The following is a 27965-nucleotide window of genomic DNA, read 5'->3' as shown; positions in this document are numbered from 1 at the left end:
ATTAAGCAAATCCTTAAAAATCCAAGTAAAAGAACCGGAGTTAAGAATTTATACCAAAAAAGCACTATAGGCCACCTGCAGGCAACTGGCTACTGACAAAAACGTGAAAACACGACCCCCCTGCCCCAATGTAATTTTAACAGATGCTAGTAAATCACCAATAAGAAAAACATGGTCCTACAAACTCAGTGTTCTCCCGAATGTAATACATACACATGATTAGAAAAATACATATATTTTTATTAATATTATTTAGTGCGTAGAATGCAACAAGTCATGAAAGTCAATATCAAAAAGTCAATAATGGTAATATACATCATGAGTCGCACACCCACTCATTCTATCTATCTTTCACACAGCCACATACTCAAACATCCCAACATAGAACAGTGATTGGTCCATAAGGTCACAACAATGCTTCTCGCATGGCATCAAAAGTCTTCCCCAGAAAGTGTACACAAACTTTCCAATATCATAAAGACCGCATAAATGTACAGAAGGAATGTACAATTTTCCACTTTTCATGCAATTCAGTTACATTTCTTTTCCAAGAATGAAAATAGAGGTAGGGGAGACAAAAGGGCTCCAGCGCCGACGTGCATTTCAGTGTCTAACCCGGATCTGGGTCACACCCTCTTCAGGACGAAGCAAAACGGAGTCGGACTCATGACGGAGGATACCTGTAGTAACAACAGAACACATATACGTACATATATACATATACAGCGCTCTTTAGCACTCATGTTCAATAAAGGGGGGGTTGTCAATATATGAATTAACCCAGAACTGTATTACAATAGGTGGGAGACAAAGTTTGAAAAGACCAAAAATAAAGTTGATAGCTAATGCATAACGAGCAAGGGACTGCGGGGAGTGTGCACATAGATAAAGTATAACCGAAAAAGTTAAATACCAAAAGATAACATGAGAGATAATGTGAGAAATGGTCAGGTATACTAGAGATAAGGAAAGAGTAAACCGACTACCACTCACGTGAGAACAAAAAAAGAAAAAAGTAAAATAGGATTGTAGTGTAGTTCCTATATTCCCAATAGGCTCTGCGCATTGGAATGATATATCCTATAGATTAGACATAGGACTGAGGTCAACTAGGTCTCTATCCAATATACTAGACTTAATTGTGTGCCAGCTAGCTCAGAGGTCACTAGAAACTTTCTCGAATTCACAAGAAGGGATTAGTCTCTGACAACCGCATAAACATGACAACTTTGTTTCCCTGAGATAAAACGTATCTTCAGAGTCATGGAAACAATTGATAGATATTTCACTCAGTCAATCGTGCATGCTTCGTTTCACTAGAGGTGCAGAGAAAGTAGAAAGACGGGCGTTTTCAATAAAAGGTTTTATTGAACAGTCTTCTTTCTCAAGCATAAGAAATGAACTGCTGTTTGTAAAATATAATGCGTACAGTATAAATAGTAGAATAAAATAATACTGTAAGAGCATTGTATGGTTCCTAAACCATATATAAATACATACTTAAATAACAGAGGCTAAAAGTACTCAACTAGCGCTTCTAAAATATGCCTACCCCGGTGTACCTAACCTAAGCTTAGTACGAGGGAAGAAGTAAGTGAGGTGTAGCATAAATGTAGTATTCTTTTGCCAAAAATCTGCTCAAGATTTCTCTAAGGGTCTAATCAGCTCCGTACCTTAGTTTAGAATGGAGAAGGCTGGACTCGATTTCCCAACAACCCGGAAGGGTAGCTTGGAAACACTGGAGCTGGATTTCTCGGCAAGAGAAAAGACAGCGTCTCTCTCAGTGTGTCTGCTGGAGGGTCGGCTTCCTTCGGCACTTGCTGTAGCAGGGCGCGTCGGGCAAGTAGATAGTCGAACTGCTCCAAACCACCGTGTGTTTGCTTGGGCGAGTGTGGGCATATTTATACATTGAGGGTGCCGACTTTGACGCACAGTTAGACATAATAACGTCATCAAAGAGTCTCAGTTCTTTGAAAACTCCATGAGTTCTTGGATAAATCAATACTCAAGCAAGGGGAAGTCCCTGACTGCTGAAGGCGGGTTTTTCCAAGAAATCGTTGTGGATTTTCGGAACTAGTGGAAGTAGCCCTGCCGTATTTGGACTGCATGAGCTATGCCTAAATATGGTTATGATTTCTATGCCTATATAAGGATATGGTGATTTACACCTATATAAGGGCATGAATTGGGAAACTTACAATAGGGTCCTAAAATGATACATAACAGGATTACGTGAACCCCTAAGTGAATATAGACAGCAGAATGGTGCCAAAGTGACTGCTAGAAAACAAGACAAAACTGGGTGGCGTCTCAGGTAAACTGGTAAATACCTTGAGGTTAATATCATGCCCTGCTAGTCGGGTAAACACTGCAGATGGCTCAACACTGGGAACTGGTCTTGCTGGGTCCGGACAAGGATAAGATTTAAGGCTGAATGTGATAGATTGGGGATCAGATATAGGGGTCAGTATTGTGACAAACTTACCATCTCACTTAGGAAGTTTTATGGAGGTTCAAAGTCTTCAGTGGGGAGAGTCAGCTGACTGTATCAGAGGAAGGGATTGTCAATGATGGGAAGATCTCACATGAGGTCAAGAAAGGTTAGTGCACCCTCGTCTGTTCATGTGGGCCCTTCCTCTACACCAGTTGTGAAGTTGATTACACCCTGGCTACAGAGCTGACTCTGGCATGGGGAAAGGAGTTGATATGTGAGAATGTCATCTGAGAGGCAGAAGAGAAGGCCAGGCAAATTTCAACAATGAACCATATTGAAGCATCTTCCCAAGGGCTCAAAGGTTTGCCTGTTTGGATATTTTTGGTTTTGATTTGGATGCCTTGCTTATGGAGAATAAGGACTATGGCCACACAGAGGATTATGACTCTGATAATCTCCTACCACCTTACAATACTGATGCCAGCATTGTTGTGGTCTTGCAAAATGCAAGTGGCCTAGGTATCTCACCAAAAGGGGACATTTCTTACCCCTCTATCACCTGTTATATTCGCCCAAATAATATTACAGTCCCACCAAATAGATCCATGTAGCCCCAAAAGGAAATACATACTTTTCGGAGTTCAGGAGAACTGGCAGGTGTCTTTCACTCGTCTAGTGAGTTATAATCTATTAAATATTGAAGGTTAGATGTCAGGCGAACTGGTCAGAGAATAAGTTATCTGGCAGGTGATGATAAGATAAATGGAGCCCCAACCCTGTACCCTAAATCAGTATACACCCACAGTTGTTGATATTTGACTATCAAGTGATTATTTATTTTACGGTCTTTGTCTACAAGCCATGTGTATCAGAATGATCAAAATTATAAACAACTCAGCGAATAATACTCATGCCAGAGCAAATGTTAGACAAACCGCAGTCATATTTCATCACAAATCCTTACCCCGTTAATCTGTCGTATAGTAAGTGTCCATGTGTTGTCTGCTATCCAACTTATATGGCTGTATTAGCGTACTGAGCCTAAATTATGACAAGTGATATATAGTTTTACTACATATCTTATGCTGCCATCATGTTAGCAGTCAGAATCAGCCCTTTGGCACCTCCCCTCAGAAATCAGTCCATTTGTCTAACTCACCCCCTGCAACGGTACCTTATTTACCTTTATTGCAATGATGCCTCATGGAAAGAATGAGGCCTCATCCATGCTCAGCTCTTTCTTTCCTACTAAAATGTGCAAATAATGCACCTTTGCAGAAACTTAGCTAGCAACCTATTTGAAAATCTTCCCTCCATAAAAGAAGAGAAGGTGAACATGCAGGTGATGAGGCTTGTGTTTCTGACTAAGGCTTGAATTTCAGTATTGCAGGTCTTGCGCTTGTTATGCTGCATAACCTCCTGCATCCTCTTCATGCCTCACACCTGATGGCAGATAAGAGCCATCCAGGGGTGTCTGATAAGGCAGTGGCTGCAGCACCAAGGAATTTTATTGGCTCAGGTGCAGATTTTCCAGTCCGTACATCCATGTCTGTGCTGAAGGATGCACAGCGACAGACTTCTACAACATTGCCCATTCAGCTATCTGCAAGCTTAGGCTACCATGATAAGGAACACCTTCTCACTGGGTTTGGAGGTTCATCTGAGTGACATAACTCCGTGAGACCTTTGGTCAATGTTGGAGTTGCACTTGAATATAAATGTGCTTAAGTTGCGGGCAGTCGGCCTTGCCCTGTAGGCATTTCCTAAATCCGTCTCAAGAGAGCAACTTCCAAATTATGTTGGACAACACAACCACTGACCATTTTATCAAAAGAGAGGGATGTGTCGTAGGGAAGGTTATGTTTGGAAGGGACCTGCCTGTGGAAGTGACACCAGCAATGAGGAATCTGGCTCACCTACCAGGCCCTCTCAACACTTGAGCAGATGCTCTCGTTCTTCTCACCATGGAGGATCTCAAGTGGGAGGCACACCCAGAAGTGCTGGGAGTGATCTTTTCAAGAATGGTGCTTCCATCGTTTGTGGATCTCTTTAGCATAGCCCAGAACAGGAAGAGTTCTTATTTTTATGCTGTACTGTTTTCTCTAAATGGTTTCCTGAGTGATTCCTTCTGGCATGATTGATCTCATGGCCTGCTGTAAACATTTGACCAACCCCACTTCTTTCAAAATCCCTGCAGAAGATCTCAGAGGATTGAGCATAGGTTATTCTGATCGCCCCAGACTTAGATGATGAAGATCTGGAACACTGATCTGTTGGCAATCAGCATTCATCACCCTTACCTCTTCTTGTATAGACCAGATTAATTCATTCAGCAGGATGGTTATTTCCTCATCTCAGTCCCAAGACTCAGTGGCTGCATGTAGGGATATTGATGGGTGTCAGTGGAAGTTCTTTTTACTTTCTGATGAGGTTGCATACATCTTCTTAACGGCGAGGAAACCTGATAATAAATCCATTTACCCAGGCCACTGAATTAAGTTCATTTAGTGGTGCAAGCTGGTAGGAATTGCTATTCTGTTATATTGTGATTTTCTTTGTCCCTCACTCTGCTGGCCTTGCAGTTTCTACAGATAAGGGCTATTTGGCTGTGTCTGCTTTCATGTGTCGGCCTCATCAACTTTCCATATTTAGATCACCATGAGTGTCATATTTTCTGAAAGGGCTGCTTTACTCCCCCGCTCAGTTTATTTTTCTTCATTGGAATTCAAACTTTTTTCTGGATGACATCTCTATTGGAGTCGATGCACAGTTCCTCCATTCTAAATAGTATTCTGAAGATAGCTCTGTGGCAATTACCTCTGTTATCAGGGTCGGAGAACTGCAAGCCCTATCAGTTCATCCACATTTTTCTACCCAGAAAAGTTGGTTCTTGTCACCTGCACACTCTTTACAGTCTGCATTCCATGTGGTTTGGACTATTTCACCTTTCTTCCCTTCACTTCAATCAACCACTGAAGAGGAATGTCTGCACAGGCTAGACCCTAAGCATGCAATGTCATTACATCTACTGCACAAGACCGGACACAGTAGATGATCAGCTTTTTGTGTGCTTTTCTGGATCTCAAAAGGCCATGGCAGACTAAATGCACTATTTGCAATGGATCATGCTATGTATCAATAATATTATGCCCCATGCCAAGTAAGACTCGGTTCGAGCATTCATGCTCATGCAACTGCTCATTCCAGAAGCATACCAGTTACAGTAATCTTATGGAAAACTACATTGTCATCTTTGCATACTTTTGCAACAAGCATGTTGCCGACATCTTCTGGTCAGTTACATTTTTGTCATTGCAAAGCAGAACTGCCTCTCATCTCAGAAATTAAGTGATGTGCACTTGGCCTTTGCTCTGCTGCTTGGTTTCTTTAATGAACCAGCAAACCTCAGTCCCACCCCCTTGAGAATTACTCCTTGGGATTCACTCATAAGGTGAGAAATCTTTAGGGAGGTGTATCCAACAAAAAAAAAATGCTTACTTTTGATATTGATTTGTCTGTTGGATGCATAACCTTTTTGCAGATTCCTCGGTGCCATCCCTTCTCCCCAGTGATCTACTGCTGGGATGAATATGAATACAATGTATGCATACATATTGTGTTCAGTATGTGTTGATATCAAGGCTCTCTCAGTTCTCCTCCACACACCTCGATCAGGATTATAGATAATGGGGTAACCCTATAAGTCAAGGCGGACCTGGGTATAGACAGGAATGAAGAAGTGGTCCGTGACCAATTATGTAAGAGACTTGAGTTTAATAATTTGCACAGTCAGTATTATGTGAAAGACTATAATACTGATATTGAATATCTATAAGAACTATAGAGTAATACTCAATTGCATTTAAGGAGTACACGTATTTTGGAGAAACCACACAAGTAGCAATAGAAGCGCCAACCCAATTATCATTCATAAAGCGTTTATTAGTTCTCTAGGTAAGCAATTTGTTCAAGCACAATAGGTTGCGCGCGGAACGGGGAAAAGGGTAGGGAGTGGTAGTGGTGGGTGATAGAAGTGTAAATCAAAGGAATAGAAAGAAATACAATACAGTATTTTGAAATTATTGGTGGTCCAAACCAGTTATACAAGACCTGTTCGATATACAACAATTATTTACATGTAAATATACTGTGTGCACCAAATGCAACTTCAAGGGATATCGAGAGGGGAAGTGATACAGGTCAATTGGGGTGGAAGGCATCGACGTTTCGACTCGACTGATGCGTGGAGGGAAATTGGGACCTCAGCTGCGAGTCTTCATCAGGACAAGAGGAGGCAACCTGTTTCAGGGATCAGGATGAACTTGAAGGTAGCAAAGTCTATTGAGGTGGTGAAGGTTTGCACACGTCGTTTGGTTCCCCGTGGTTCCCAAGTATCAAACACACTTTCTTGCTGCTCAGATGTGAGGCGGGGTCGTTTTCCTTCAGCTGCATTCTGTTCAGAGGTAGCAATCCCTCCTATTTGGCTCGCCAAAATGTTGTTAAAATTTGAATTTACCTGGGACGGTTGTGGAAGAACTATCCGTAGGGTTCTGTACTCGCGTTGTTACGAGTCCTCCCGGCCTCCGTCCTGTACCCTCGACCAGCAGCTCTAGGAAGTGCGAGCTGCTGTCAAACAGGCACGGCCCCTGCCAGACTCTGCTAGCAGATAGCCGAGTGTTGAAATCAAATGCTGCTGGTGGGCTTGCAGCACAGATTATACCACCCACAGAAGCAGCCTGTAAAATGTGACTCAGGTCTGCCATTGCAGAGCCTGTGCAGTCTGGGACTGCCATTTCGACGTATCCAGTGCACACACTTGCCAGTCCCTAAACCTTCCCTTTTCTGCATGTTAGTCACCCCTACGGGAGGCCCAAGGTACCCCTTTGGGCAAGGTGCATTGTGTGTCAAAGGAAGGACATGCCCTGATGTGCGCATGTCCTGATAGTGAAATACTGCCAATTTTGTTTTTCACTATTGCAAGGCTATATGTTCCCATAGGCCAAAATGGGCAGTTTGCTTATAACATCTTATAAACATAACTAACTCTGGGAACAAGACAGGAAAATAAAGTTTAGTATGCCTGAACTCAGAATGTTAAAGTGCATATTTTAATGTGGGTGATTTTTACATTCTGTGTGTGAAAATACCACTTTTAGAAAGTAGGTATTTTCTTGCCTAACCATCCTGTGTGCCTCTGCTAGGTTTGTGTATTGCATGTCTGGCTTTTGAATGAAGGGCTGGAGGAGGGCAGCGGCTCCGGCAGTCTGATGAGTCAGGGCTGGGCTGAATGGACCTGGGTTGAATTTAGAGTAGGGGGTGGAGATTTCCTTTTACCTGCCTAAGACAGGTCCGATTTCAACAATGCTGTCTCCACCTCCTGCCAGGAAGCTGCACCAGAGAGGACAGAACTGGTTTTGGCTGGGTACAGACACACTCTGCCTTCAGAAAAGACATCATTTTTGTGTATAAAAAGTGGGACTCACACCCCAGATTTTTAGATCACTTCTGGGATTCAAGAGAAACATTTGCCAAGGAGAAGAGCCGGATAAGCTGAGGAAGAGTACATGCTCCTGTGCTGTTTGCTGTCTGGGGTTGGCCTGCAGTGGCTGCTTTCAGCCAAGGAAAGGAGAATAAGGGCTTTGCTGTTTGCTTTGTCACCTGCTTGAAGGGAAGATCTTCAAGGGCTTGAAACTGAGCTTGCCTCCTGTTCTGAAGTCTCAGGAACATAAATACGTCACCCCTTCTGTCTCTCTGCATCTGGAATGGCTGTTTTAGCTGCTACAGAAGGAAGTTGCAACACCAACACCGGCGAGCGATGCCGTAACCTGCACCGAAGCCGTGAGCACTACTCAATCTTGCGACGTAGGCAAAACAACCTGCTTCCTTGCCACATTGACTCCAAAGCCGACTTCATCATCGTGGAGCCCATCCTCGACGTGGGTGATCACCGAATCCAACTACATCGCACCATCATAAGGAACAGTGGTTTCGGCACCATCGTAACGTCATCTCCGTGACGCTGTAAGGAACGGTCGTCTCACCTCCCCTGCGCTGCAGTAAGGAACAGAGACGGCACCTTCCCTGGGGTCGTAAGGAGTTGACGCTGCGCAGCACATACAAAGCCGCACCTTCCCGACGCCGTGAATTGTCTTTGCTTTCATCAGTTCCCAGGTACTATTGTTTGTCGGTCTGCTTGACTCTGGGCCCGACACCGCCACCTCGCGGTCGGTGCCGTACTTTGGGATTTCCACCGGTCTTTTTTGCTTGATTTAAGTGAATAACCTTTTTTAAGGATATCTTAATAACTGTACTGTGGATTTTTGTCGTATTGGTCTTGTTTAAAAATAGATAAAGATTATTTATTTGTCTAAACTGGTGTGATATCCATTTTTAGTGTTTTCCTTGTATTACTGTATGTGTTCACAAATGCTTTACACACTGCCATTGAGATAAGCCTGTCTGCTCATGCCAAGCTACCAAGGGGGTGAGCAGGGGTTATTTTAGAAATGTATCCCCCTTACCCTGACTAGAAGCAAGGGCCCCTATTTGGACAAAGGTACCTACCTCTGGCAACAAGGGACCCTCATTTCTAACACCCAATGTCCTAGGGGTCCTAGTAAACTCAGTTTTCCCTATCAGTTCCTGAAGGAGCCTTGCAACACATAGGAGTAAAGTCTAGGTTGTATCGATCATAACCCTTGCTAGGAAGGAAACCTAACGGGACAGTTGTATAATCATCCATTAGGTATTGACGGTTTGATTTTGATCTCAAGGCCATTGGTGAATGGGCTCGGTTTAATGAAGTAGTTGGTAAAGTTGTTCTGGAGTCATGTGATACACTTTGATAGACACAATGACAAATCTGCGCCAGATTAGTGTTTTTGTTTTGTAGAGTTGGTAAAGCACATTGATTCTGGAGGTTTTAATAAATTAATTTCACCTCCTGTATCACAACTAGAATCGTTGCTGATGTCTTTATCCAGTCTGGTTGCCTCAGGGTGCCCTACATTAACTGGTTCTGTGCATTTCAGGTCCCCCTTGAAGGTGATAGATCTTTAGTGGCTCGAGCAATACTGCACTTTCTCTAGACTATTGGCGAAACTGTTGAAATGTCATTAGAGTGTTAGATGATGCTCGGGTTCCTCTGCTAGATTACTGTCAACGATCCTAGATTGAGATCCAGGGGCTTGGCTCCCCTGCTGTGGCTATATTTATTAAATATTGGTTGTTTTATGGCTAGCCTTAGGGTCCTTCAGCATAGTTTTTTTATGTAGCCTTCTGCACTTTTTTAAAATGCTCCTTACTGACATAATGTTGAAATTGCATTTCTGCTGCAGTTCTATGTGCCACCGCTTTTCAGTCAGTTGTTGTGGAGTCATCCAATAAACTTGCACTATCACAATTTTCATGTTGAACTGGCCTTTGATCTGAGTTGGATCTGGATTTTAGAGAGAGTTTCTCAGATTTTCTAGTAGCTCTCAGTTGGATGATACCAGAAATTGACACATCAGCAGTAGGGAGTAATCACATCCTGAAGAAAAGGCACATTTTTAGAAAATAGCTTCACTTGAAAAAAGCTGCTGATCGATTATGTCGTCGAGCCTTGCCAGGTTGCTCAAGTGGGAGTCTGAGTTCTGTATAATTCTCTCGGCCTTTTGAAGTACTAGACGAATAGAGCTAAATGTATTTAGCTCTTATTTGATCTTTTTCAATTGTAATGTGTGCCCTGTCAATGCATTGGATTGCTCTCCTATAGTTTTTGCCATTTTGGAAAGTGTCGTTCCCATAGCCTGCTGGACAGGGGCTATTTAGCTCAGGTAGCTCCTCCAATAAAGCTGTATTATCCAGAGAGCTTGCAAGTGAGTTATGTGAGTTATGTAATATAGAAGACTTATTTATTGGGAATGCCTAGACTGAGTCGCCCTCCGTATTACTCTTTCCTTCATCCATGGGATCCTCTCCATATATGGAGTCTGTTTCTGACTGGTTAATGTGTGAGATTACATTGGTTGGAGAGCCACTGATTATGGCCACTGTTGTAATTGTTTTTGTAGGAATGCAAGATTTTGATGGAATTATACTTGAAATATCAAGACCTGAGGCAATCACCTGTAAGTTAGAGGCTATGCCCATTAGGGTCTTGGATTGGGTGATGTCGGGGATCTGCTTGGTACTCACAGAGACTACTGACTGGGGAACATCCATTGAGAAGCAATCTTTAATAGATAGATAGTTGTTTTGTCTTTTTTTGGTGTTGTTAATCGTGGTGATTCTTGAGACCGATGTATAGAGTCAGTTGAAGTCTGAACCCTGATCTAAGGTGGATAGCACCAATATGGGAGCTTGAGGTTTTCTGTCTTTATCTATTATAGATCCGACATTCGTGGCTCCGGTGATTTTGTCAGACATCACAAGTCAAACGTTTTAATTATCATCAAAACCTCCTTTTAAGGCCATGTTTTTATCAGCTGTCTGACGATTCTCCTGACTTGTCCATTGGCATGTATCTCTTGCTGGGAGTGATTAAAAGAGCCTATATCCCAGTTTACGTTCGTGCTAGTGAACCCTAAAGGCACAGAGATCACCGCCTAACCTCTGCGGACGTGTTGGGTGAAACCTGGTGGCTTCAGGTGTGTCTCCCGCCTGCCACACACTGCACCCACGCCCATATCAGTGCACCTGCCTGCACCCCTGTGCCACCCCGGACACCCCATCTGACCCTGACCCAAAACCCAACCCCCAAGCTCTCTACAAACTCTTCCACACGGCACTCCTCACTCCCTCTCCTTACCTGAGCAGCCCGGTGCAAGAGGCGTACATGTAGCCATTCATGGAGGGGGAAGGCTCTAAGAGGTGCAAATTGCCTCATTCCTTCCATCCGAGCTCCCTTGCTGCTACCACTGATGCCCTTGACCAGTTGTTAACCCGTGTCTAGAGGTTGTTGTCGGAGGCCGGAGCAGGAAGCAAGAAAAACCCAGTAGAGCTTCCCTGACCTCGAAATCTACTGACTCCCACTCCGTAGGGCAAACCCGACCCAGCTGCTGACTGGGAATTTAGCTTAGCAGGCACCTTCGCGCAATAAAGTCACTGTCCACAACTTCTTAGTCAGCAAGAAAGACCACTTTATTAAGGCAGGTTATAAACAACACATCAAACCACTTCTTTATTTATTTATTTAATTACTAATTCAAACTGCTCTCAGCCTAACAGATCATTCCTACCCACTGATAAACCCCCCACCAAGTTAACCCTAACCAAACCAGAAGCCCCTAAATCTTATGTATACCCCTTCCTTTCCTACAACTGCCTATTGAGGATGGACCAACCCGCTCCAGGCTGCCCACCCCCCACTAAAATCCGCCCAAAAAGAAAAACAACCTGTCTTAAAGTGGCAAAATAAAAAACCCAACTAAACCAGCACGTAAGCACTGGAAAAACAAAAGGCCTAAGGGAAAAAAGGGGAAGGGTGGGTGGGACAAAAACGAACCTCGCCGCCCGCCTCCCTAGTGCTCAATGCTCCCTTGCCCTGCGCTGGCCCTAATTCCCCCACCTGGCCCTCACTAATCACACCCCACCTGCCGTGGCCATCGACTTGCGCGAACCTACCCGGGAAGAGACCGGCTCGCGCACGGCTCTCCCCGGGTTCCCCCTCGCGCAATAAAGTCACTGTCCACAACTTCTTAGTCAGCAAGAAAGGCCACTTTATTAAGACAGGTTATAAACAACACATCAAACCACTTCTTTATTTATTTATTTAATTATTAATTCAAACTGCTCTCAGCCTAACAGATCATTCCTACCCACTGATAAACCCCCCACCAAGTTAACCCTAACCAAACCAGAAGCCCCTAAATCTTATGTATACCCCTTCCTTTCCTACAACTGCCTATTGAGGATGGACCAACCCGCTCCAGGCTGCCCACCCCCCACTAAAATCCGCCACCCAGGAAAACCTTTAGAGTTTTCCTGCCCCACCCAAACAGTTAAACTGGACTCTGAGAGCACCACAATTGAAAATCAAGAACTTTGCAATTAAATCGCGGAACTCTAAAAGATAAAATGAGTGACCCATGCGAGAAAGGTGGACACCATCCTCACGAAATAGGTGCCATTCCGAAACCTGCAAATGAGGGTGAGCCAAAGCATAAATACAGAAATCATTACAAAACAGTCTCATAGAACGGTTCAGCTTCTTCCATGCTTTGTTCATCGCAGAATAATTCTGTGCACCAGTCCAGTGAAGTCGAGGCACGAATTCTGTCCAGATCACCATGGTGCTTGCCCATGCGTCTCTGAGTACCTCCAGATCCATTTGCCGTGTTGTAATCAAAGTTAAGCCAGATAAAGAGACCAGGTCGTTCTCGCCCAGAAGAATGACTAGCAGGTCAGGTGGGCCCCCATCCTTAATACCAAGAGTAGCCAGCAAAGGAAACAAACCCCCCCAAAGCATTCCTCCAATACCATGCCAAACAAACTCATGGGTTAAACTGTTAGGACCTAAAGATCGCTCACAAAGTTGTCCTTCTGCTGCCACTGCGGCCCACGACACGAAGGAGTGTCCAATAATCCACCCCCTTCCGGTTTAAGCCAGCCAGCCTGAGCCAGGGACCTAGTAGAAAAAGAAATGTTAACAAAGCAAAGATGTGCTACTTTCTCACATATTGCTCGCAACACCCCGACCTCCACCTCCCAATTCTCCGGATCTGAGACCAGTCCCACCCCTGCCGGGCAGACTCAGTCGCTGCCCCAATCGTAAAGGAATGGGTACCAAATTGTGAAGGCTCCAATCCCAGAGCTAACAATACCTTCCGTAACACAGCCAATAACTGGACAACTGCAACAGGACTGCCATCAGCGTGACAAAAGATCACACCAGACGAAAAAGCACAAGACTTCAAAACACTCCCACTCACACACCGGGCAGCAAGCCACAACACCACTCCAACCAAGAAAACTCACTTACCCCTACCCAGCTGGTCCGTTTTGGAAGCGCGCAAACAGATGCACAACCTATCTGGTTTAAGAACCACTTCCCCACTGGTCATGCCCACCCTGGTGCACAAGCCCAAATGCTCAGAGGCCCGAAAGGCCCACCCCGAAAAAACAACCACACAAAACACAACCTAAATTGGAAATACTCAAACTCATCATAAAAGCAACCCCTTAATGGAAACAACATTTGTTGGAGCAATCCAAAGTGACCGGCCGGCGCAACACCTGGAAACAGACTGCAGCCTACCCAGGCCCTTCAAAACCCTGACCAACACCCCTCCCCACCGGATCTCTTCCCCACCGCAGCAGCCCATAAAAAGAGACCCCCGCCAATTTGCCAGAGATGGCAACTTAAAAACATCAACAAACTCGTCACTCCAAATCCTAAACTTAGGTTTCTCCGAGAACTGTGAACCTAACGGCATACCAATTCCAGAGTAAGGCAACTTTTTGTGAACAGACTGGTCCCCTTCACTTGAAGTCATTGTGTGAGCATCATCCCCTGTCCGCCCCGCTCAAACGGCGGTATCATCCCTTTGTGACTTAAGTCACAGCAGCATGCCGCTCAGACAGCTTGGTAAGAGCAACTTGCTCACCAACACCCTCATCCCCAACACCAAGAGAACGATTACATTTGACGGGGAGACTCTCCCCTTGTTGCCACACAGACCACCACCCTTCCTGACCTGTAGGCAACTGCGCCAAGTGTTGTCGAAACACCGCAGAAAATCCCCTTGGCGTGGCTTTGTTGAAGACGGAACTCTCACTTTTGCGTGGTCCGCACCAGACTCCTGCAAAAAACTAACAACATGGGATTGCCCCACACCCCCTTTCCAAACCCTTGTGGCAACATTTCTAACCTCCCTATCACGTACGTCTTCTTCTTCCAAATCATCATCGTCAATATCCCAATGCAAGACATCATCCTCAACAATAATTTTCACTTCCACCAGGAATCTCCCCATCTCCCACACCTCCATCGTAATACTCCCATTGGATACCATCACTGCGCACTGCGCCCTGTTCCGGAAAAGAGGAATCCGCTCCAGAAACCTCTTCCGCCCTCCCCTCCCCAAAACCGCCGTTGGGGCAGCCCGCAACAGAGTCCCCTGTCCGCTCACGTGAAATGGCGGCATCCTCCCCTCCAAACTTATTATTCACATCAGCTTCCGCACAAGCAGCGTTTGAAGCCATCGTAATACTCCCATTGGATACCATCACTGCGCACTGCGCCCTGTTCCTGAAAAGAGGAATCCGCTCCAGAAACCTCTTCCGCTCTCCCCTCCCCAAAAACAGCCGTTGGGGCAGCCCGCAACAGAGTCCCCTGTCCGCTCACGTGAAATGGCGGCATCGTCCCCTCCAAACTCATTAGTCACATCAGCTTGCCGCACAAGCAGCGTTTGAAGAGCAACTTGCTCCCCAACAACCTCATAAAAGAGGAATCCGCTCCAGAAACCTCTTCTGCTCTCCCCTCCCCAAAAAACCGCCGTTGGGGCAGCCCGCAACAGAGTCCCCTGTCGGCTCACGTGAAATGGCGGCATCGTCCCCTCCAAACTCATTATTCACATCAGCTTGCCGCACAAGCAGCGTTTGAAGAGCAACTTGCTCCCCAACAACCTCATCCCCAATACCAATAGATCTAGTACGAAACTGGGAGACTCTCCCCTTTGTGCCAAACAGACCACCAGCCTTACTTACCTTTCGACACCACGACCATCTCTGTTGAAACAACTCAGGGTCCCCTTGACGCGACTCGATTGACGAGGAGACTTGAACTTTGCATGGTCCGCACATGACTCCTGCAAAATACTGAGAGAAACAGATTGCCCCAAACCACCCCTCTCATTTGTGACGTAAACAAGTGCAACATCCTCAATTCGTAATTCACCCCCCTCCATGTTATCATTAGAGACATCCAAAATAAGGTCATCATCATGTCCAACATAAACCCCCACAGCCCCTAGGCAACTTGCCAGCACCAAGTCCACCAACGTTTGAAAGCCCTTGGATAACTTCGCTGCGCACTGCGCCTCACAATCCGGAAGAGAAATCCGCTCCAGATCCCCTTCCAGAGCCCTCTGCCCCAGACTGAAACGCCTCCTGCTCAGCCCGTAACTGTGTCCTGTCAGCCGAGGACCTACTCACTGTAGCTGTAGCCTTGCCGTTGTAGCCGCTCAAGCCAGACTGCACCATACTGATATACCCACAAACCCCCACCGCAGCAGTGGAAACAACCGCGCATGAATCGCCACCTGGAGCAGGCTCCCGGACAAGGACACCGCAGCATGCATAGAGTCAGGCCCAACCACCTTGCGTCCCAAAAGAAAAGGAGCGAAGCTCAGAGGCAACACACCCCCATGCCCCACAAACAAGCCGACGGAGGAAACAAGTGAACCAAGGGCCCCAGGCTGAACCTGCTGGGAGAGGGGGACAGCACATAAGCCCTGCCAATTAAGTGGAGAGACGTAACGAAAACCTGGCCAGCCCAACTACACACCGGAGAAACAGGGCACGAGGAGGGGACATTGTACCCAGAACCATGCCGAAGTGACGCTTACAGTAGATCCTTTTGTAACCCCTCCCTATGTATATAGAGATAACTCTAAGCACTAGTATATGCATTAGCCCTCTGTACTCTACAATTCCTAAGTAACACGTAGAGTATACCCATGCGTAGCCCATCCCATGTATACAGAGATAACTATAAACCAGCCTCCGCATTGTGCGACCCTACAGCCTGCACAGTCACAAGTTCCCTCTGTGCATCTCCCCTGCAACTCATGCAAAACTTAAAGTTATATATGTATGTAGTTAGTCAGCCAGACACACGCTTCCAGAAAGCGCAAACCCCACCCGAAGGCGCTAGAGCTCTCCCCAAAAAGAACAGACTGATACATGAGGAGAACACTACACGTGAACAGATTACAAAAGCAGACGTTAAGTAACATGAGGCAAAAGCGACAAATTGTGAGAAAACAAAATACATGGGTAGCAAAAGCGCCAGGAGGAAAAAGTGACAAATGTGCGGGGTACAAAGGAAAATCAAGAACAAGTAGAGGTATAATACTACAATATAAGCTAGACAACCAGGCATCAGCACAAACGCAACGTAGGCAATGTGGGCACCCGTGCAAGTATCAAAAGCAAACAAAATGTGAGAGGAAGCAAACTGTGTGTTACAAGGGAAAAAAGGTATGTCCAAACCGGTGCAACATTACCAACCTCCCCACCCTGCCGCTGAAAAGAGGAATCCGCTCCAGAAACCCCTTCCGCTCTCCCCTCCCCAGAAACCGCCGTTGGGGCAGCCCGCCAACCACTTGGTATTAAAACAGAATGACGTGCTGTAGCAGGAGCCTTACGCCTAAGGCCGCTCAGACCGGACCGCGCCGTCACCGAAGCACCTAACCCCCCCCATCCGCACCCAGAGGAGCCACCGCCGAATCCCCACCAACGCCCAACCACACCCAACGGCCGCCGCCCAAAGCCCCATGCCTCCGGTCAGAAAAATCAAGGGGCACCCCCCCTAGGCTCGGGGAAGGACACAGGGGGCAGCCGAGGCGTCCCCAACGAGGTGCACACCCCCGGAAGGCTGGGGAAAACACGGGAAGCAAAGGAGAACCAACAGCCCCCCTGGGGGCCCTTGCACAACCCCACTCACGTGGGGTGATCTCCGCACTGTCAACATGACAACCCTGGGCAAAGGTCGAAGAAACCTTGGGCAAACAGGCCACCTGCCCCACCACATTCTCAGCGGGACCAAGGAACACAGCAGGAATCGCAGGAACCCCAGTGGCAGCACATGGTGCAGGCGAAAGAAGAGAGCGCTGCCCATTCAACACTAAGAAGGGCTCTAAACCAGGCTTGGGGGACTCCAAAAATGCAATGGGGGCAGGCACAGAAGAAGACCGCACACGGGGCTCACAGGACGAGCCTCTGGGCATCAAACTCCGCCCCCGCCTACCCCTAACAAGCGAGGCAGCCGTAATGGCCTTGACAGAGAAAAAGAACTCCACCACCCCCCCGTGTTCAGTGACCTCCCCTCTGAGCGCCCCCCCTCCCGCCGGACACCCCACGCAAGCCAGCAGCCCCATGAGGGGCAGTACATACCTGCTGCAGGGGGCCCGACACTCCGGAGGGGGCTGTCAGCTGCTCCGTGAAAACCGCCTCGCCGGAAGGCTCCGCCTCCCGCATTGCCGCCTCGCCGTCGTCCTTGCTCTCAGCCTGAGTGGAAAGGCAGGCAGACACGGCCCTCGCAAATCCCCCAGCCGCCTTACGAACGGGGCGGGCAAGCCCCCCCCCAGGCCGCACCATGCACTCCAGGGCACAACAATTCTTCGCGCGCCGCCTGGTAAAGGACCCGGACCGCCCTCCGCACTTCCTCGGAGTCTGCCATCAGGGAAGAAAAGACAAACAGGGGCTCGCACAAAAACGAACCTCGCCGCCCGCCTCCCTAGTGCTCAAGGCTCCCTTGCCCTGCGCTGGCCCTAATTCCCCCACCTGGCCCTCACTAATCACACCCCACCTGCCGTGGTCATCGACTTGCGCGAACCTACCCGGGAAGAGACCGGCTCGCGCACGGCTCTCCCCGGGTCCCCCCGTGAGCGGATTGCTGGTGACCCAATAGCTTACCATGGTAGGGGGCAGTAGGGAGGAGGTTGGCGCAAGGGCACAAAGGGGAGGAAGACAAAAGAAGGTGGAGTGAGTGCAGTGGGCAGGCATAGGTTTACAGCTGAGGCTGGCAAGGTTCAAGCCCGGCTGGAGGAACCACCAAACGCTCAAGGGCTTGAACGAGCGCAAGCACGCAACACACGCTGCATGAGCAAGGTAACGGAAAGATAGTGTTTCTGAGCGAGCCTGAGACAGGATTGGAATCAATTACTGTATGAAGTTATAGGATGAAAGATATACAATTTTTTTTAATTAATGGTCCAATCCAACTACTCACATTACACAAATTTGGTGAAAATGTCTGGCTTCCCTTTTGCACTAAGAAAAGCTTTTACTGCCCAGATACATTGATCCCAAATTAATAATAAAATATAGTAGCTTGTGGATATAGTTTCACAAGGTATTTGGTCATTCGTGTTTCTTCTTTCACACGTGGAATTATGGCCCATACACAGTTTGTAATATGAAAGAAAAATAAGAGCACGCTTATTAAACCTTCATGGCTGATATTTTGTTTGAGATCTGGATATATTGTTACCATTAAGAGGTATATGGTATGGGGAAAATATGAGTGCCATTGTTGGAAGTTGCTGCTTGAATAAACGTTGCTTCTTTCCTTCTTTTTTAGGAAATCGATGGTAAGTCTCTGCTCCTCATGACGAGAAATGATGTCTTGACTGGACTTTCATTAAAACTGGGACCGGCTCTCAAAATCTATGAATATCACGTGAAACCTTTGCAGACACAACATTTAAAGAACACTTCGCCCTAATACGCAGATCCATCAAGGTCATGAAATGATACAGAAGTGATTTGGTTTCTTAACGATGGAACAGCAGCTTTACACTAGAGCAAATATATGTATAGCGCATTGAAACCAAATTAGCATTTATATCCTATTGGATAGGTTAGGCAATATGCTTGAAATGATCTGTGGGACATTTTCACATACTTTCTGGACATGAGGCGTTTCCTTTCTGGGCCTCCATCCAATCATCAAGAAAATTGATGACTAAGACGAAGAAGCACTGGATTGGAATGTCTTCAACAGAAATGGGATTATTGTAGACAGAGGCTTACGTAAAAGCCTGAAAAAGAAGTCCACTGACTAGACCTCTGACACTTTTTTCACCTTTGAAATTTTTGCCAGAAATGATAAGCACAGTAAGCTTCTGCTAATATTTCTACTGAACAAAGTAATATATTATTTAAAATTTGTTTCAATTTAAGTCATTTTATATGATTAAAGTAGATTTGAGCATATCGCAATATGTGAAAAAGTTTGATACGTAGATATTTTTATTGAGTAGGAGACACTGCTCAAGACCAAATCCCGCGTGTCATCATGGATGCTGCATTCAAGTTTTAACAGTAGACCTATCTAAAGATGGCTGCTTTTGTTTTTTAATTTAGTTTTTATTGTCTTGTTTATATTTATAGTTTTTCCTGTAAAAATGGTGAAAGTGCTTTGAATACTGATTTTTGGATCAGACTTTTAATTGACGTCTTCTGGTGTTGTTCTAAATACTTTTTGATGTTATGTTTGATTATGTAAAGTACTTGAATAAACTGCGAACTTGCCACATCCTGCAAGATGGCTGTCATTGATCCTATAGTTTATGTGCCTGGATCGCGCGTTTCGCTGTCATTAATTTCATGTTGCAACCGTGGCATTTTTTTTAATAACCAACTTTATTGAAAGTTTTGTGGCAAACCACAGCATAACACAATACAATATTTGATCAGTATACAGGTACGGCATGGTAACAGGCTCGAACAACAATAGCGTTTAACAGTGCTTTGTCATATTGATATGCCATATTAGTCCCACCATTTCCATTCACACTTCTTTGGACAACCACCGGCCTCAAAAATCAACTTCTCCTGGTGTGCACACCAGTTGAATCCTGTACGGCAACCTCTAACAGTCTGCATCTTTTTTGCTTCCAGACTCAGACTCCATGAGCCCTGGTAACACAACACAGGGCATCAACTCCAGTGGACAGCCTAAGACAGCAGAGAGTATTTGACCCACCTCATTCCAAAAGGGTCTCAGTGCCGGGCACTCCCAAGCATCATGAAAAAAATCTGCTGCTGGAATTGTGCAACACATCTGAGCATATATGCTGTAAGCATCTCAGTGTGAGTTATGTAGAGTGTAAGTAATTGAAGTGCACCATTCGCAGCTCCAACAAAATCGTCAGCTCCCTAGGTGCCATGCAAGCCTTGCTCCAGTGGACCTCATCTAGGCCCCCTACCCAAAACGCCCACCTCTACCTGGCTTTCTCAATACCGTCCAGAGCATGAATTACTAGGGAACAATATATCAGAGAAGTAGCCCCTTTGCCTAACTGTCCCTAGAAGATTTTCTCCTCTAGCGGATTATATTACAGTAGGGCTTTGCCCGGGAGCTCCTGAGCCAGCAAGGCATGACACAATTGGTGATATCCAAAGAACTGCAAATTAGACAGTGGGTACTTGGCTTTCATTCCTGAAATGACATTATGTTCCCTCCCTTAAAAATATCTCTCAGGTACGTAATACCAATGTGATCTACTGGCAGGAAACCCTCCAATGACAAAATCTGGCCATGCCATGGTCCGTGCCATAGAGGGGTCAGGGATGACCGATGAGACGAATAGCCGTCCTCCAGCAGCTGAGGGATACCCGTATACAGGAAGGCAACTTACCCGGTAATCGCGCCCCATAGAGGAGGTTGAGCAGACCATCTATACCCAATGAGCATATTGCCAACCGGAATGCCGGGTCATCCCACCCACCCTCCAGTGAACCAGTCATTAATCTGCACCATGTGTGATACAAGATACTATAGGTACAGGTCAGATATACCCAGACCACCGTGAGAAGAAGATGTAAAAAGTGAATAGAATGCTACCTTGTGCCGACCCGCAGCCCACATGATGATATGTTGAACTAAGTGCTACAACATATTCTAAATGATTACGGGACTGCCCTAGCCCTGATTTGGGAATGAAATTAATTGGCAACTGTGCCACAGTTTCCTCAATTACTTTAAGTAATATTAAAGGGGATGCAGTACACCAACGGCTCACGCAGGTTCCCGGTGTGGACCAAGAGTGCAAATGTTAGACATGGTCTCCCCCCACCCACTTTTCGCCTACCTCCTCCACTTGCCTGACCCCGTTTTTGCTTGCTTGAGGACTCTGTGCACTTTACCACTGCTAATCCATTCTAAAGTGCTTGTGCTCTCTCCCTTATACATGGTAATATTGGCTCATCCCTAATCGTAATATTTAATTTACTAACAGCCCCTAGTAAAGGGAACTACATGTTCCCAGGTCCTGTAAATTAAATGCTACTAGTGGTCCTGCAGCACTTATTGTGCCACCCACTTAAGTAGACCTCTAACCATGGCTCATGCCTGCCATTGCAGGGCCTGTGTCTGCAGTCTACGCTGTAATTTTGACCTGGCAAGATACACCTCTTCTCATGCCAAAACCTTTAATTTGTATACATATGTCACCCTTTGGGTAGGCCTTGGATAGCCCAGACAACAGGGTGCAATGTATTTAAAAGGCAGGACATGTACTTTTAAGTTTTACGTGTCTTGGTAGTGAAAAAGTCTTAAAGTCATTTTTCACTACTGCCAGGCCTATCGCCTCCATAGGATAACTTTGGGATTACCTTATTACATTGTTTAAGTGTAATTCCCAATTGTGAAGGGATTGACTTTCCAAGTTTGGTGTCTCTGGAATCACAATTTAAAACCAGGCTTTTGGTGAAGTCAGATTTTAAATTACAATTCTGAAAGTACCACTTTTAGAAAGCTGGCATTTTTTTACTTTAGCAATTTAGTGTCTGCTGCCTGCCTCTGATGCACATCTTGGGAGGGTGATATATGGGCTTTGTGTATTCCCCCTAGACAGCCTCACAGAATGGGAGCTTAAATGTGACTTGATGGACCATTGTAGCAGTATGAGAGGGAGGAGCTGGACTCAGCCTCACCTACACCTAATTAGGCTGTGTCCTGTCCCCAGGCAGAGGGCTGCATATGCCCTGTAGTGAGTCTGGAACCAGGGCAGGAAGGTATGACTTCTGTCTATTTCAAAGGACTGTCTTTGAAGTCTCCCACACTTCAAAGGCACCACTGGGTATACGTGCTGGACCTCTGACACCACCGCTTCAGTACACGTCTGGCCCTGTGAAGACTGTGAGGAAGGAGGGCCCCGTTGCTGCTGAAAGACTCCCAGCTGGCTGAAGTCTCAGGAACATAAAAGACTTACAACTTACCTGCTTCTCCACTTGGACTCTGCCATCTGTGAGTCTGCCTTTCCAAGTGGTAGCACCCCAATCCTGGACCCTGAGGGACTTGCTTCAGCGAAACCCACGCATCTTCTGTCTAACTTGCGCATCTGCACATTTGTATGAATCATAACCAGTGCGTTGCCTCTGTTGCTTGGATCCGAACTGGTGCATCGTTCCTGTTGCATGGATCGGAACTGGTGCACTGCTCCTGTTTCCTGGATCGTAACCCGCGCATCACTCTGGTTGCGTGACCAGAACCGGCGCATTGCATCTGCTGTGTATATCAGCTCTGACGCATCGCCTTCGGAACCCACACTGCACAAAGCCTCCGCACCTCCATCGATGTTATCCGCGACTACAACACGCAGTCTCCGCATCGCATCGCAGCCCTTCACTCATCATAGTCTATGTATCCTCTCTGCTGTGTGGACCACAACGGTACATCGCCGCCACCGACGCATCGCTTCAGCTGCGACCCACATCTTCGACATCGATGCAGCCAGGATAAAGTTACTTTTGTTCACCAGGAGTCACTGGGTCTCTGTATCCAGCCCGTGCTCCATCACGGTCGGCCTAAACATTTGACTTTGTCCCAGTCCGGCGTGACCAGATATCCATAGTAAGAGCTTATTGCTTCTAAGCGCTATTTTACAGTTTATTCTTTCAAAATTCATATAGCAAGTTCTTCGTATTGGATTTTTGCTGTTTTAGTCTTGTTTTACTTTTTAAATTAAGTTCTGTTTTTCTAACCTGTTGTGTAATATTTTTGTGTGGTGTTTTCACTGTTTTACTGTTTAAAGTGTTGCAAAAACGACTTTACACATTGCCTCTAAGTAAAGCCTGACTGCTCTGTGCCAAGTTACCACAGGGTGAGCACAGGTTAATTTAGTGTTTGCATACTTCTGCTTCTGCTTCTGCCACCCTAACTAGGATTGTGGTGCTGCTTGACTAGGGCTCTTACCCCAGACAACCTACAATCCAATTTCTAGCTGCTAATTACCAAAAATGATTGCTTTATTTATTTATTTTAGAGTTTTATATGGCACAAAAATGACCCTTTCCGGTGACAGAGCACTTTGCAAGGAGAACAAACAAAGGAAGATAGTAAGCAGACAATAGAACTGTACAAAAAGATGTTTTATGTCATGACAAAACAATATTTACATAAGTAAGTGGTAAATGAGGAATAAGGACACATAGTCAGACATGAATATTGTCCTGAGCAAAGTCCGATAGGTGACAGCAATGACGGGTAGATAGCTGAGAGACGCAGGAAAAATCACAGCGAATCTCCAGAGTATAGTTAAAGGCATGACAAGAAGCAGCGGCCAAACAGGCAGGAGAGAGTCACTCAAGAGGAAAAGGAGGTGAGTCTTCAGTTTGGGAGAAATTTGTTGGATAGTAGAATTTGTACTTCTTTCATTAAGATGGATGTGTATGGGTTACATCTGATCTCAAGAGGGAGAGAGTTCCAGATTTTGGGGCAATTCCGGAGAAGGATCCGTTGTAGGTTTTCTTTTTCTAATTTTTGTTACTTAGGTAGTATGGAGCTTGTGATTCTAGAGCTTCTGTTTCCGATGGTGTCAGTTTCTGGGACACATAGGAGAGTGTATTGTGGTGTAGAACTTTATTTATCATTAATGCAATTTTGATATGGATCCTAACCTTATAGGGTAGCCATTTCTGTGACTGGAGGCCAGAGGTGATATGGCCACTTTTTTTTTGACCGACGAGGAGCCATGCTGCCGCATTCAAAGTAGTGTTTAGTGGTGCAAGTGTAATTTTCAGGATGCCCACACGGGTAGCACAACCATAATAGCATTTCGAGAGGGCTTTGTCCAAGGTTATGCTGAGGGAATTAGAAGAGTCAATTTTGTGTGGTGTACAGTTTAAGGCTGTAAGATGTGGGGTCCAGTGTTTGATATTTGCGGTGAGATCAATAAGTATTCTGGGCATGGAGTTTGAGGTGATAACGAGTCAGCCAATGTTGTGTTTTGGTCAAGGTGTTATTGAGGATATAATGTCTTTGGGAGTGATAATTTTCATGTAGCCTTTAGTGTCATCTGCAACATGTGGTAGGAGATGTGGGCAAGTTTGAGGATTTATCTTAGGTGCTCCATATATAGGTTAAACAATGTCAGGGAGAGAGTAGAGCTTTGGGGTACACCAAGTGACACTAGAGACTGATCTCAGTGTCAAATAGCGCTGACAGGTCAAGTAGGATTAGTAGGCAAGATTCATTCTTAAAGAGTGTACATAGGACATCGTCGACAATGTGGACCAGGGCAGTTTTGGTGCTATGATTGGGTTGGAAACCAGATTGGCATTGATCAAGAAGTTGGAATTGCTTAATGTTATTGAGAAGCTGTGAGTTCACTCAGAGTTCTCGAGAGTCTGGCCAAAGTTGGGATGTTGGAGATAGGGCAGTAATGGGTGGGTTGGACTGGTTGGAGCTGAAGCCTAGGCATGTATAGGTCAAGATAATTTGGGAGCCAGAACTATTAAGCCTCGGCTTATATTCAATTCTGAAAAAGATAATGCCAAGTAGGCACCAGAGTCTTCTTTAAAATGCTGGAACAAACAAAAAATGAATATAAAACAATTAAAGTGAGCTGATCTCCACAACTGGAGCCAACTGATAAACATTATTATTTGCATAACCATGTTACACTTATACAGCTTGAATGATATCAGTACACTGATAAACGTCCTTCTTGTTCGTTTCAGAACTCACCCAACAAAACACTTGTAGAGCAGGAGATGACTAGAACACAGGCACAAAGAGTATGTCAAACCTAGAAAGGACTCACAATGCACATCTGTCATCATCATAAAAAAAAGGAAGAGAAACTTCAACAACAAAAATCCTAATTCAAAAAGAAGAAAGTGGCCAGTATTTTCACTCAATAAACCACACGTATTGATGACGCTCCTTCAGAGTAAAAAGTGGGCATTAACACTGATAGACTTCGCAACAGAGGTCACAATAGTTCTACGGAATCATCAGCAGTTTCTGGTTATGAGAGCAACTAATGAATTTATTCAGTTAGATACACCAGATCAGCGGTTCAGCCAGACTTTATGATTTGGACATCCAAAATAGGGTGACATATCATGTACTAATAAAGTATTATTCTGGGAAAATTTAACAACGACCTATGACAATCTCTTGGCTGAAGTGAATTGGCCACCTGAGTTGGCTAGAAAAGTCCCACAAGTGGAATATGTAATTACACCTTCCTTATCTGTTCTTTTTCCTGAAGTTGTCAAACAAGTGTATGCTGCAAAATGCACTCTTGCAGAAGCCCCAGCCTTATACCACAATCATGCAGGCTGGGATAAGGACTCGCCTTATCACATTATACCCATAAGGTCCAGCCCTCAAGTGCAACCAAAATATCAAATTAACCATGAAGCAAAACTCCTGGTCAGGGAATTGTTTACTACAATTTGAGTAGCAAAGTATAGTAGAGAGGCATAGTACTGACTTGTTATTTTAGCAATGAACAATCCACTATTTCTGGTAGCTAAATCGGATAATTTCTATTGCTTAGTCTTAGTCACTGACATTTAAACAGTCATACATGCACCATTGCAATTAAAAATTCACATAGTGCAGCACTAATGAACAACTTGGCACCACATGTACAAACAATTCTCTTTGTGATTACCAAATAGCACATTTTGCGGTTCGATATTTGGTAATCACAAACACTAATGTACAAATGTGTCTTTGACACATTTTGTGATTCCCAGTGGTTCGCAAAGTGACCTAACCCATGACTATTAATGAACTAGGGGCTAGATGTAGGTAATTCTATTTTACCGACTCATAAATACCGAATTTTACCGATTCGGTATTTATGAATCGGTAAAATAGAAGGAGGGAGATGTAGGTAAATTCTGTATTTGAATTACCGAATCTGTAAACATCGGTATTTACAGAATCGGTAAATACCGATTCGGTATTGCCCATGGATTCCTATGGGCTTGAAGCCCATAGGAATCAATGGGCAATACCGAATCGGTATTTACCGATTTGGTAAATACCGATTTCTGCAAGGGTGCAGGGGGTGTCACTTTGACACCCTCTAGCACCCCAAATACAGGCACGTCTTACATGTGGCACACATACATGCCCTAAGGGCATGTCTGTGTGTCACCTTGCACAGATGTGCATGTACACCTGTATTCGGTATTTTACCACCCAATAGGATTGGGTGGTAAAATACCGACTCTTAAGGGCCTGTGGCACTTTCTGAAGTGCCACCTACATGTCATTTAGAGAATCGGTAAATTTACAGAATCGGTATTTTACCGATTCTGTATATTTACCGAATCGGTAAATTTACCGATTCTGTAAATGACATGCCCCCTACATGCCAATTCCTAAATACCGGTCGGTAACGGCCAAAATCGGCCATTACCGACCGGTATTGTGGCTCCTACATCTGTCCCTAGGTCTCAGTTTGTGACCTTTAAGGAATCATTAAAATCACAGGGATGGTGGCCTGCTGGGGTTAGCAGACTGCCATGCCTATGATTGCTTTTCAATAAAGTAATCAAAAAAATGAAGCCCATTTTTCTTAAAGGAAAGCAGGATGCATTTCACAAAGAAAAATCAAAAGTTTTCTTTGCATTTTTAAGAGTAGGCCGTGGTCCATGGGACCACAGCCTACTCTTACATTTTTGTTTTTAACAAACATTCACAAAGGTGAGGGAGTACCTTGGGGACGCCTTTCCATTTGTGAATGGGTTACCACCTACTTGAAGTAGGTGGGAGAATTTGAATGTTTTGTATTTCGGTCACATTGCATTTCGGTCAAAAAACATTCACACTTACCACTGCAATTTGGTATCAGGATGAGAGATGCTAAGCTCGCCGCTCCCTAATACCAAATCGCGAACCCATTTTTAGAATTGGTAAAAGGTCACCGAATCAAAGATAGGGATTTGCACATGTGAAATAGCCGTTTTTGTGTTCGCAAACTGGCCTATTCAGTGAATCGGCCCATTTGCGACCACAAAAATGCTTTGTACATCTGGCGCAAAGTTCACAAAAAAATACAGAACCATTTTGAACATTTCCAATGGCTTTTTCTGCCAAAATATAGCGTGTGAAAGCAGAGACTTAAAGGCGTTTACTGCTCTAGGAGTCCGGAGAAAATTCTGCTGACTTCTACGGGGAATAAAAACAGTCCAGGTCTGTTTTGTACCTGAGTAACGTCAATTTTACATGAAATTGATTCAGAACTATTGTCCTACGATGATGACTTAAACACACACTTAGCCAGAGTAGATCGCATTATTTTTGGATTTGCTGAACATGTCTATAAATTCAATTTTCAAAAACAAAGATTGCTTTTCTCAGTGTCCTAGTTTTGGGATACAAGTTGTTAAATGAAGGCAAAAGCCTTGCACCACATTTCATGGAGAAATGTACCCTTGAGCAACAACCAAATACCCTAAAACGCTTCAATCCCTGTTAGGCTTTCTTAACGTTGATCGAACATACATAACAGACTACGCACGATGGGTTAAACCGTTGTATGTATGGATTCATCCTGACTTCTCCGGAGCACAT

At 45.2% G+C, this 27965-nt stretch overlaps 1 protein-coding gene across 2 annotated transcripts in view; it reads left to right on the top strand.

Moving 5' to 3' along the window:
- Positions 1 to 19687, top strand: part of SAMD13 (sterile alpha motif domain containing 13) — a 523502-nt gene extending 503815 nt beyond the window's left edge. For both annotated transcript variants that reach the window (XM_078644771.1, XM_078644763.1), the window contains one exon: positions 18723 to 19687. In XM_078644771.1, the coding sequence (XP_078500897.1) occupies positions 18723 to 18866 (144 nt within the window). In that variant the 3' untranslated portion in view covers positions 18867 to 19687. The remainder of the gene's footprint in view (positions 1 to 18722) is intronic.
- Positions 19688 to 27965: the final 8278 nt, after the last annotated feature.

Source organism: Lissotriton helveticus, chromosome 1_1 (genome assembly GCF_964261635.1).
Source record: "Lissotriton helveticus chromosome 1_1, aLisHel1.1, whole genome shotgun sequence".
Classification (NCBI taxonomy): domain Eukaryota; kingdom Metazoa; phylum Chordata; class Amphibia; order Caudata; family Salamandridae; genus Lissotriton; species Lissotriton helveticus.
This window is presented reverse-complemented; position numbering and strand designations above follow the sequence as displayed.